The 13,208-nt window shown below is 35.1% G+C and overlaps 1 protein-coding gene across 1 annotated transcript in view; it reads left to right on the top strand.

Moving 5' to 3' along the window:
- Nucleotides 1-13,208, top strand: part of CYLC2 (cylicin 2) — a 158,972-nt gene that overhangs the window by 4,628 nt on the left and 141,136 nt on the right. The window contains exon 2 of the mRNA XM_069540802.1: nucleotides 8,781-9,039. Within this exon, the coding sequence (XP_069396903.1) occupies nucleotides 8,781-9,039 (259 nt within the window). The remainder of the gene's footprint in view (nucleotides 1-8,780; nucleotides 9,040-13,208) is intronic.

Here is a 13,208-nt window from a genome sequence, read left to right as displayed (position 1 = left end):
TCCAGGATATCATTCTGTTTTCTCAGGGACTATGACAATTCTTAGTATTTTCATTTGACCTGATCTTTCTGCAGTACTTCATCAAAGTCCCTTAATTGATTTTCGCATATGGATATTATAATAATCCAGCTGAAGGTTTGGTGAATTAAAGAGAATGGCATCTCTATTCCTATAAATTGCTTTACTATTGACCTATAATTAATAAATCATCTTTATAGTTGTGACTATTAAACAAACAAAAGTCTCATTTTGGTATTAGAATAATGAGCACAAGAGACAATTAGTAATATAGGAAGCTATCAATAATTATTAGATAACATATATAGTAAATGATTAAACTCTTAGTGCTTGCACAATACTTACATATTTGAAATGAATACTCTAATGACAGTAATTCGATGGAGGAACTATAAAGATAATAAACAGATTTTTTTAAATGGAATCATATTTTTTTTAAGAATTATTATTTGTAGGTCAATAAGAGTAACCCTAAATACTTGAAAATGTTTTACTCAAAGACCTTTAGCAAATGTACTTTTTGGCTACAAAAGTTAAACAATGTTTACTCTAACCCAGAAAGAGAAAATTAACTATTTCTTTTTAAAGGCCATTATAAACTGGAAAGATTCTTGAACATCTTTCTTACTAATTTTTCCCTAGCACTAATTCTGACAGCTCTATTTCTTTAACCTCAAAACTTTTCTTCAGTCCCTTTCTTTTATATTTGTTGTGCATATTTTTCTCAATTTTCTTTTCTTTTTTCCTTACTACATTTGTTTTCTTCCTTCACTATATTACAATATTGCACTTAACATAAATCTATCAAAGATCCCAATTTGCTACCTAACAGAACAAAGCATTGTCATTGAAAGACTATTTTGTTCCAGGAGTTCTCCCACATTCCTTCAGGGTCCACAGGGATTTACAGACAATTTGAACACCTTAGTTTTTCTTATAGTATTAAAAGTTCTTGTAAGCAATTATCAGTCACTGAGAACATATCTCAGTGAATAAGAAGCACACAGGTTTAGACTAAATCTAAAATCAAGGGTAGGAAAAGGCCTTCTCTGAACAATCGAAATAAATATAGAAATGGGCTAGGTTATTACTCCATCATATTTGGCCATCTACTTTGAATCACAAATGGTAATTTAATTCCCATATTTTCAGTTTACCATTTTCTAGATTAGAAGACATTTTACATATTATATTACCTAATATCCATTAAATGCCTTAAATTCCAACTGGTTTCTCCATTATAATTTTACAAAGGGACATGAAACTCATTCACCTTTTTTGGATTCAGCAACTCAATTAGTAAAGTCATTTATTATCACTAATTTATATATCAGGAAGTCAGCCCAAAATGGCTAAATTACTTTATGTTTATTAAGGTAACAAGATTTGTTTAGTACACATACTGAGGCAGGAGATAGATGGGTCCCAGGCAGAGCAACTGGAGTTGTCCCCTGTGGACAGATACTCCAAAACAGCAGGAGCGAGAGAATAGCTGAGCCTTGCCCAGATAAAAGATAGAGACCACATATTTCCCATTCTTGAGGTCAAGGAGAACTTCCCGACTGTACATGCGTAGAAAGCCTCCTCAGAGGTCAAAAGGGAGGGGGCGTCACTCATAGTAAGTGATGTTAACCTACCCAAAGGCCTCTTCACTAGAAACCATCTTGGCTAAGAGATGTGCGTGCACACATGGGAGGACCCTGAGATATACCAAATACAGACTCAGAACCAGGAAAAGCAAGATGATTGTCCAGAGGAAACCTGGAAGAAATGCCCGATAAAAGTGATTCAAACAACCATGAGGGCACAACTTTCTCTCTGAGCCTACCTGTATGTCTATCCACACGTACTGTTTCTCCTCCTAATAAACACTTTACTTGTTTCACTACTTTTTGTCTCTATGTGGAAATTCATTTCTACACAGCTGATGGGCCAGGGCCTTGTCACTGGCCACTGGTCCCTTGTGGTCTAGTAAGTAGGATTCAGCACTCTCATTGCTGCAGCCCTACCTCAATCTCTGGCTGGAACCAAAATCCTGCTTCAAGCCACTGCAGACCGAGGCCACCCGAGATCAATGCCATGCCTTTTGTTCTTTAAATAGTCATAACTAATTTCCTCAAGAGTATGTTGCTTTATATATTAAATCTTTAATTCTCACAAACAATAAAAAGGATTAATTCTATTTAATGGTTACTAATTGTTAAGTTATACATTCTTTAACTACATCAGGAAGAAGGCATGATCACTATCAGTTCGATAGGAAAAGACTTTGAGGTTTAGAGGTTAAATAAGTTTTAAAGGTCAAAGAGCTAGCAAATGATGTCTGGGAGTGTCTAATTCCATATCTTTTTCCCTAACATGCTATACTGTATTAACATTTTTATGATGCATATTTAATCTACTTTATGTATATAATTGTTTTAAAATTAGATATCTACTCTACACACCATTCTACATTACTATAAATGGTATATTTTAGGTTACTGCTAGTGCAATAAGAACATAATCAGAAACTTTTTTAATCCTATTTACAAATGAAACAGATGCTTACATAGAAAAATAGATCTATATAATAGCAATTATATGTTAGAAATAGAAACAGAACATACCTTGTTAATTAGTAAAAAAAAAAAAGTATATGGCACATAAAAAAAATTCACAGGAAAGGACAGTACTTATATAGTTCAAACTAGGAGGTGTTTTTGAAAGACATCAAATGAGATATCAAGAGGAAATGTTCTTAGAATACCAGACTTACTACCCTAAAAAGTTTATTAATGTAATGTAATTAATGAAACTCTGTAATCAGACTCCAACAGAGTTAAAAAACAAAAACAAAAACTAGAAAGAATTATTTTAAAGTTCCAAAGGAAGAAAAACACTTAAAAAAGCCAAATCCATTTTTAAAAAGTTAAATTTTAAGAAGGGCTATCCCTATGAGATCATAAAATTTGCTAAAAGTCCATTTAACTCAAACTACTATAATACTGGCATAGGATAAATAAATTAACTACTACAATATAAAAATATAGGAATTGTGCTAAATATGTATAGCAAATTATTCTATTACAAACTGTCATTTTATTTCAATTAAAAGAGAATGGAATTCAATTATTGTTGTTTATATTTTATCTATATTCATTTTCAAGAAAACAAAGCTAATTTATTCTTTTATAATATATACAAAAATGACACTGAGATGAATAGAATATGAACTAAAAAACCAGTAAGCATGAAAATAATCCAGAAGCCATTAAAGAAAATACAGCTTAACTGACTAGAAAAAAATATTAACAGATTTTTAGAGTATAATTGATATGCAACAAACTACAAATATTTAAAGTCTAAAATTTGATAAGTTTTGACCTACATATGAAATCCTCACCACAATCAAGATAACGAAGGTATCTATTATCCCAAAACGTTTTCTTTTTTTTGCAGTACTGTTGTGCCCTCTCCCGTTGCGGAGCACAGGCTCCAGATGCGCAGGCTCAGCGGCCATGGCTCCCGGGCCCAGCCGCTCTGCGGCATGTGGGATCTTCCCAGACCAGGGCACAAACCCATGTCCCCTGCATCGGCAGGCGGACTCTCAACCACCGCGCCACCAGGGAAGCCCAAAACGTTTTCTTATACTCCTTTATAATTCTATCCTCCTGCCCCTCTCCTTCCTCTCCTTCCTTAAACTGCTTTCTGTCACTGATTATTAGTTTCTATTTTCTAAACTTTTACATAAATGGACTCATATAGTATCTGTCTGGCTTCTTTGAGTCAGCATAGTTATCTTAAGATTCCTCCACGTTGCTGCTTGTACCAGTAATCTCTTTCTTTTATTGATGAATTGTATGGTATGGATATATTGCAATTTGTTTACTCATTCACCTGTTGATGCACATTTGGGCTGTTTTCAATTTTATTCATTTTGAATGATCTTTGTCATGCAAAACCTTGCCAAGTACGGTAACTGAACTATAAATGTCTTTCAGCTCAGAGCTCTGAGTCTCACTTGCAAACTTAACTGACTAGTTGAAATAGTCTGTAGAGTTAGCAGGGACTCAAAATGGGCTTATAGACTATTTTTATACTTTTAATTTCACAAGGAATCATTTGTTCCCCTATATAAGTTCATTCTTTAGTATAATTCAAATGTTTTACAGTGCACAAAGAGGAAAAAATGATAATAAAAAACACCTGTGCTCCCACAATCAATAATTAACAAGCCTAATATTTTGTCTTTTTTTGTTGTTGTTTTAGATATTTTAGTAACAAAAGAAAAGGAAATATAGGCTTAAATTATTTCAAATATAACATTTTAATAAATACCAAAATCAAATCAAAAAGCAAAACACAGGCTAGAAGATATATTTGTAGGCTATGTAACAGAAATATATATATATATAGTTATATATAACCGACAGACTACTTCAAAATAGAAAAGTTAATTTTTCAGATTTTTCAGTTCTTGAAACGTATCACATTGTCTGTATTACTTTTCTATATTAAACAATTTAAAATTTTCCTCTTTCTATTTTACTTCCACTTCCTCTTCCTTCTTCTCTTTCCCTTTCTGTCTTTCCTTTTCCTCTCCTTGAAATCTCTTTCTGAACAGTTCAGTTTTAAGGCCAATAACAGAAGATGAGCAAGGAGTGGTACAGGATGCCCCCCAATCCAGCCTCCTTATGCAGCAGCAGCTCAGAGTGGAATATACAAGCAAGAGGTTTAGGATTCCAAGCGGAGTAAGAAGGACATCCATGTGGGAATGTGGGCATCCCTCCTTATGTGGTGGGTGAGAGCCAAGTAGGGTGAAGAGGAAATCTACACTTGGCTTATCTTGGGGGCTAAGAGTCTGAGTGTGATGGGCAGGTCATCCTCACTAGGGAGCTGCTGGAGTGTGGTGGGAGAGACCAAGTAGGGCAAGGACAGCATCCACACAGAGGAGGGAGTGGTGGCAGAGATGGGAGATCGGTAATAAATGGGAGAAATGATCAAATAAGTAATCTTATTGAGTACAGATGAAAACAGTTTTTTCAGTCTTAAGCTATGGAATTACAAATACAAAAGTATGATATTAAACAGGAATTTGGAGTATTGGTTTGAGTTCATGGCTTTCAGTTTAAACAGATATGACTGATAAACTGAAAGCAAAAATATACAATGTTGTATGTGTGTGTCTAGTCAGGGAATAGCAAGGATCCAGTATCAATGAGTGGACCCCTAGCAACCAGATTTTAGCTTCTAAATTTTCTACTAAAATAACTTAGAACTCCTTGGGAAAAAAAAGTTAGTTCTAGGTTTGGGTAGAAAAAGTACAAGAAAGCCTGGAACTACTTATTGTGCCTAAAGGCAAACAAGTGCTAAAGGAATAATGGAAACATGACAACACAAAGTCAGACTGAATGGGTCCCAAACTGGGGATATTTTGAGTCCTCAAAAAAAATTATTACAATCCAATGAATACAAAGAAAACTTAATTTCATGAGCGCGTGTGTGTGTATAATTTTATGAAGAATGGGATTTTTACAGAGTTTCAGATTCTTCAAATTACATCTTTCCCCAAATCTTAATAACTATAAGAAAGAAAAGAGAATCTCTATAACAGAGAAACTTGAAACATAATCAGCTATCAAGTGATCGAAGTAGCTATCAGTAATGGGACAAATTGAAGCTATATACCACCTGATAAGATACAGTGAAAAGAATATCACTTCTGTGATATTCTTGCTGAAGATACATGATGTGAATATAATCATGAGGAAACACTAGAAAAGCATAAATTAAGGGACAACACAACTGACCTGCAACCTTCAAAGCCAAAGAACAATTTAAGAACAACTCTAGACTGGTGACTAAAAAAGACATGGCATATAAATGCAATGAATGATTATTAACGATAGCTAAGACAGTGAAACAACTTTAAGTGTTCATCAATGGACAGAAAAAGAAGGTTTGATATATATGTGTGTGTATATATATATATAGATGTATATATATAACTATGTATATATATGAATATTATTCAGTCATGTGAAAGGAAATCCTTCCATTTGCAACACCCTGGATGGACCTTGAGGGCATTATGCTAAGTGTAATAAGCCAGACAGAAAAAGGCAAATACTGCATTTCACTTACATGTGGAATCGAAAAAAAGAAGTCAAACTCTTAGAAACAGAGTGGAAAAGTGGTTGCCAGTGGCTCAGAGATGGGGGGGAATAAGGAGAGGTTCATAAAAGGGTACAAATTTTCAGCTATAAGATAACGTCTGTGGCTCTAATGCAAAACATGGTGACTATAGTTTATAACACCATACTATATAATTGAAATTTGCTAAGAGAGTAGAAAAATAAGATAAATATGTGAGATGTGAGGTGATGGGTGTGTTAATTAACCAAATGGTGGAATTCCTTTCATACTGTATTGTAAAATTATATCAAATCACCACTATGTGTACTTTAAATGTCTTTAATATGAATCATATTTGTCAACTAAACTCTAGTAAAGCTGCAACCAATAAATGCAATGTATGATTCTGAAATGGATCATCTTGCTATACAGGATATTATTGGGAGATGGTAAAATTTGAATTCGGTCTGAGAGTTAGATGTTAATAATGTATCAGTGTTAATTTTTAATTATTGAATTATCTGTTCCTCCTTTCTTTTTCTGTCTAGGAGAATGTTCATGTTTGTAGGAAAAATACACTATACTATCTAGGGATGATGAGACATCAGGTCAGCAATTTAATTCTAAATAGTTCAAGAAAAATTATTCTTTATATTGTACTTCTAATTTATTTTTCTATAGGTTTGTGACTATTTTACATTTTTTAAATAAAAAAGTAATATTTAAATGAAGACAAATGGGAACACTATTACTATGAAGTAATACAAAAACAAACAGAATAGAGTTAAATATAACATTTTGAAAAAATTTTAAGCAAATGTAAACATTAGACAACATTATTACCATTTATAGTTACCTGAATGAATTCATGTGCAATTTAATGATTTACAATTATATGCCTAAATAGCTCACATAACAATCTGTTTACATATGTTTAAATTAATTACACAATGAGTTCCTCTCATATATCCTGAATAATCCTTATTAATTTCTCCTCAATGAATCCATGATGCTTAATTTGGTTAAGCAAATACCTTTACTATCATAAATTAATGCAGGTCATGTACTTAATATTCACAGTAAATTCCACCTCAGAGAAAACTACACAGATGGACTAAAGGTGTTCCAGGCAAGAAAAATAATTTCAAAATCTATTATTATTATGTTGAATATAATCATTTCCTTCAGTCTATAGCATTATGTCTGCTCTTTAGAGAACTTCTAAAAAATCAATTATGATGAACCAATATGTCAGGAAAATGTTAAGGATTAGTATTTTTCAGTGATTTGTGCCCTAATTTAGAGGGAGAACAGATTTGGATTAAGGTTGTTGGTACCTGGACAACCTGTCTCTGCCGTTTTGTTCTTTTCAAGAACATAAATGAATTTCATGTGTGTGAGTTCTGCTCACAGCATAGTGTAACTGTTATCTGCTAATGTCCTTTCCTGTGGAGATAGAGAAAGGGTCCCTTTGAAGATGTGGGACACAAATAGCATCAATTACCTTGAGGGGAGTTCAGTATCTGCATAGGAAAATGAGGACTAAAGCCCTGGCCAAAGTTGGGGGAAAACCCTGTTGTCTTTGGGCCTCATGTAGTGAAGACTGAATCCATTGACAGGGGCAGGCTTATTGGTACCACATGTTTTGGGAGAAATGCTCAGCTCCATGGAGCCTCTCTGATTAGGCAATGCCACACCTGTCAGGGTTCCGTGATGATGGGTCAGGGTTTCCTAGCTGCAGGAGTAGCCACAGGTAGAAACTGTACTTCCCTTATATTATCTCTGAAACTTTAATAACATCTTATTTCAAGTGATAATCTAATCTCAACAATTACCTCCTGTAATATAGATAAGACCTGTAGTTGAAATGAAACTGCTATGTGGAAAGTAGCAGCAGCCTAGGAAATGCATTTCTCCAGGAGGTAATCATTATGGAGATGTGATGTAGAAGAGCTAATATGAGGAATCTGGCAACAGACATTTAGCCACTATAACATGTAATAGCTAGCAAGGACTTGTAGAGCAGATCATCTCCAGAGATTCTCAAATATATTTACATATGGGATCCTGATGCAATGTTAGACTTTTTAAAATTAAAAGTAGATGGATACCCAGCTAAATATGCTTTCCAGCATTCATGAAAATGAGATTTAACAAGCTGGTGAAGACTGGGAAACACCAGGCAGAATTTTAAAAGGAGGAAACAATTCTTACGATGAAATCACTGCATTCAATATAGTTCAGGTGAAGTTTTGAAAGTAAAATCTGTCTCCCCGCCAAAATACGCCAAAAGATTTCACACAACGGGTAGAGCAAGGGGAACATTAGCTTTTGCACTGGCGTTCATCTGCTACCAGGGCTCCAACGCACTGACTTTGAACATTCCTCCAGTTGAGTAAAATGACACTTTCTTCCACTGCAATTGTGTATGTATGAGAAAAGACACTTAAAGGAGTTTTTCAATGAGGACGCTGAAGTTATCTCCTGTTGTAGTACAACCTTCCCAAATGCGGCATTTACGCAGGCAAAGCTCATTAACAATTCCTGGGAAATAAAAATAGAATCTACGTAATAAAATAAAGTCTAACCTTTATTTCCTTGGCGCTTGTCCAATTTCACTTGCTCATAGGGTGCGGTGTCCACAGGGCTCTCACCCAGGACTTCAGACTAGAGCTCCTAGTGCGAAAGAGCTGCGCGGACAGCTCAGCTCCGGGCAGGCTACAGAAGCTGCGCACAACACTCAGTTCAAGATGGCTGCGGCGGGTCATGCGCAGAGGCCTTCCCCGTGCCGCAACCTGGAGCGTGAGCACGTAAGCAGCACAGCTGCGCCCAATCTGGGAGAACTCGACCCCTTTCCCACTTACGAGATCCCTATAAAGCTGCCCGGCCGGCTGGGGAAAGGGCGTACTCTAGAGCGCAGGCTCGCATCCTTCCGTTCAAAGAATAAAGCTTTTCTTTGCTTCTGAATAGAACTCAGTCTCCTACTGTCCCAAGCAACTCAGGGCAGGAGGACCCTTGTAGGGGTCTGACTGGAGAGGGTCAGTAACAGAATCACTGGATAAAAGTAAACTACCTTCATGGGAAATGGCAATTATTCACTTTAAATTATGAAACAAAAAAATACATATTTAGTGCAATACTGCAGATATTCCATAAATATTAGCTGTTATATCTCTTTAAGATCATTCTTTTCTTTTAATGTAAAAATTTTTGTGTATCATCGTAAGCATGTATAATTCTACGGTAGAAAAACACTATAGCATTCTAATATTTAAATAAAAACTACATCTGGATGCCACACAGGGAATTGGCAGTCTATGTGCCTTGAACATAAATAAGTTCCATATAAGTTAATTTACATGTAAACAGGCCATCCTTTCATAATAATGCTTTTAATACAGTTAATTTTATTAAATGTGCAACTCTACTTACCTGAAGTGATTTTTAGCAACTTTCATATAAATAATATACACTCAGAAAATTTAGGATACCTGTTGGGTAGAAAATAGTTTATACCTGTTGTAAGACACCTGGTTGGGTAAAGATAAGTGAGGAAGTAAGGACCTTTGAACTTTCTGCTGAAAACATGTATTCTTTCAACCATTTTATTGAGCTATGACTGACATGTAATAAGCTGTATGTATTTAGCTATTTGCACACCTCAAAAGAGTTTGGGCATAAGGATACACCCATGAAACCATCACCACCATCAAGGCCATAAACATATCTATTTCCTCCCAAAGATTCCTCTCACCCCATTATTAGTGTTGTTGAAGACCATCTTCCTGAGGACAATTATTTTTACCTAGAATCATATACTGTATGATTAAAAAAAACCTTGTAAACATTCAGGCTTTTGCTATGGACCATGACAAAACATTGTTCTAGAATTCTTTTTAACATTCTCTAGTTGCTCTGTCATAGTGCAGATTCAGTTCCAAGTTTTCTCATCTGTCAGTAACTATAACAAAGCAGATTCAACTCACAGTGCAGATTAGCTATAGGTGAGTCAAAATTAGTAGTAGTTATATTGATCCTCTGATTTCCTTTTAGAAAATGACAATGCTGCTACCACTGAATGAAGATGGCCGTGAAAAATCAGCACTCAGAATGCAGGCTCACTGATTATATCCTATTCTGACAAGGTTAATATATATAGAAGGAGCATATTGATTTTGCTCCCTAATTTTCTCTTGTCCCTTCCACTGAGGAATATCATATCCAATGCACCATGATATGGCTAATGTGTAACACTGTAGCATCCATGAGCAAAAAGTTAAGGGCTATAAGACAGCTAATTCCATAGTAGTCTGATCAGGGGACTATAATAGTCATAGTAGTTTTATAGGGTAATATGAACACTGTCATAATCAGTCTTTTACACTCTGTTATTGAAATTGGTAAAAAATATACATTTCTACCATGTTCACATTTACCAAAGGTACAAAAGCTACAAATGTTTGGGATGATTCCTCACATAGTTGCACGAAATGGTGAATGTATATTATCTGCTGCTTTGGAGCAACAGTTCAAGTTCCTACCAATTTCATGTCAAACCAGAAGTGGAGCTTTAATTCTATCAAATTACAAATACTGCATACATTTATTTAACATTCTCTTTATGTAACATGCTGAAAAGCTATCATCACTAGGGTTTGCTCTAGAATTAAAAATAGTGCAAGTACTACAAAGAATAGCTTTTCATTTGTAGAGTTTTGGGAGGGATTTTAAGCCATAGGTAAAATTTGTATCTGATATCGCTGAAGCATTCAAAAAACAAAACAACCCCACAATAACAATTAATTTCAAATGCTGAAATTCTTTGCGCTGCCAGAGGTAAATCTCTGAAATTAACTTTGGGACTCAGGACTATATGACCGTGCATCTGCAAACGTGTGTGTGTGTGTGTGTGTGTGTGTGTGTGTGTGTCTGTGTGTGTGTGTCTGTGTGTGTGTGTGTGTCTGTGTGTGTAGGGAGGTGGGGCCGTGGCATTGCCTGCTTTTTGAATATACAAAACAAAGCAAAATCCTATTCTGGAGTGGTGGATTTGTAGATATTGCACAGCAAACCTCTGAGTGACATAAAAGTTCCATTTCTGTATACAAAAGTCATCATGAGGACAGTGGATTTGGGCTTCCTTTGAGAGGCCCTTGGCATTTGTGAGATTACAAACAAGAGAGGGCTCCTGTTTGGGAAGGAATATTTGCCCTAGACATTAGAAGCAACTGGAAGCTTAATCAATCAGTCAGCCATAGGAAATTCCTCAGGAATTACCATGTCAAATAAACTTTAAATACACTAATATCCAGTTTATAATTTGCATATATAGGTATCTCCAAAGCTTAATAATTTTTTTAATAAATTTGTATTATTGACACCTTGGGTAAATGAGATAGGTGCTGTTTTCCATATTTAGCAAATGAAGCACACTGGAGAGAAATACAGCAAGAGGGAGAAATTACGAAATGACCGATGATGAATGAACGAAAAGCATTGAATAGCAATTTTAAGTGACGTAAAAAGCAACTAGTTAAAAAAATAGACTTTCTTCATGATTCTTCAGTAGTATTGAGGACGTACTGGACTGTTGGCTGTCACACAAAATATGTAGTCTATTTAGATATTTATAGAAACAATGCCCCCATCCTTTAGATATTGATAGAAAGGATACCCCACTATGGCTCATTCAGATTATTGGTTTTCAGTCCAGGGGCAGACTTTTGATGGCATTCCATTCACCTCTGCTCTCATCCATACATCATGCAATCCATAGAAAATGCCTATATATTGTCCTTTAAAATATATGCCATTTGTGACTGCTTATCATCACCTCTACCACAACCATTCCAGGCCAAGCCACCATCTACACCTGAGCCACTGCAATATTTTCTAAGACTTCTTACTTCCTACTTTATCTGCCTTACAGCCTTCCCTATACACAGATCATATTTTTAAATGGCAAATCAGATCATATCACTCACTTGTCGCAAACAATTTTATTCCATTTTACTCTTAGTAACTCAAATATCTTAACATTATAAGGTCCTGACTCTTGCCTAATGTATCACTCCCTGACACTCTCTCTGCTTTAGCAGTACAAAATTTCTTGTTATTCCTCAAAGGCATTACTTAGCATCTTTATGCTTGTGTTTCTCACTGAATTATTTTTTTTACGTCTTCCCATAGCTTGTTCCTTCAGCATACCTTAAGACTCTACTCTTCCTGAAATAGATTTCTCATCATTCTCTTTACTTTTTCTTTCATAGTACATATTATTGATTTTTTTACCTTTGTGTTAACTTTTTCATTTCAGTATAATTTTAAATAAACCAAAAACAGGTTGAAAAAATTCAAAACCTTCCTATATATCCTCTATTTTGATTCAACAATTGTTTACATTTTGTCCATTTGCTGTTGCTTTATCATTCTCTCCATGTATCTATATCTATTTCTAATAATCAGTATTATTGTTATACTCCTCAGTAAAATTATAAAAATACAAAAATAAAGAAATTTAGCATCGATATTGTATAATCATCCATATTTAAATTTTGGAAACTGTCTTAATAATGTCCTAATGTCCACTATAGTTTTCTTCTTTCAGGGTCTAACTTTTGTTTTTTAAGATTTTATTATTTATTTATTTATTTATGGTCATGCTGTTTGGTATGTGGGATCCTAGTTCCCCAACCAGGGATCGAACCCGTGTCCCCCTGCAATGGAAGCACAGAGTCCTACAACTGGACTGCCAGGGAATTCCCCTCAGAGTCTAATTCTGGATCACCCGTTTAGTTTTCATGTCTCTTAAGTTTTTTGAGAATGCACAGTCTATGGACAGGCCCTTTGTTGTTGTTTACTGCTAATACCAGTGATTAGAACAGAAGAGGTGCATAGAACTAAGATTACAAGCATGGGCTCTAGAGCCTGGCTTGGTCTTGTCATCTATCAGCTGTGTAACCTGTGGCTGGTGATATAAATTCTCTGTGCTCCACGTTCTTCATTTGTAAAATGAGGATGACAGCAGTCATTTTCTAGGGCTGTTGTATGATTAAAGAAATTCATGTGTAAGTGCT

Source organism: Delphinus delphis, chromosome 6 (assembly GCF_949987515.2).
Source record: "Delphinus delphis chromosome 6, mDelDel1.2, whole genome shotgun sequence".
Taxonomy (NCBI): domain Eukaryota; kingdom Metazoa; phylum Chordata; class Mammalia; order Artiodactyla; family Delphinidae; genus Delphinus; species Delphinus delphis.
Note: the sequence above shows the minus strand (reverse complement) of the source record. Positions and strands in the feature narration are given on the sequence as shown.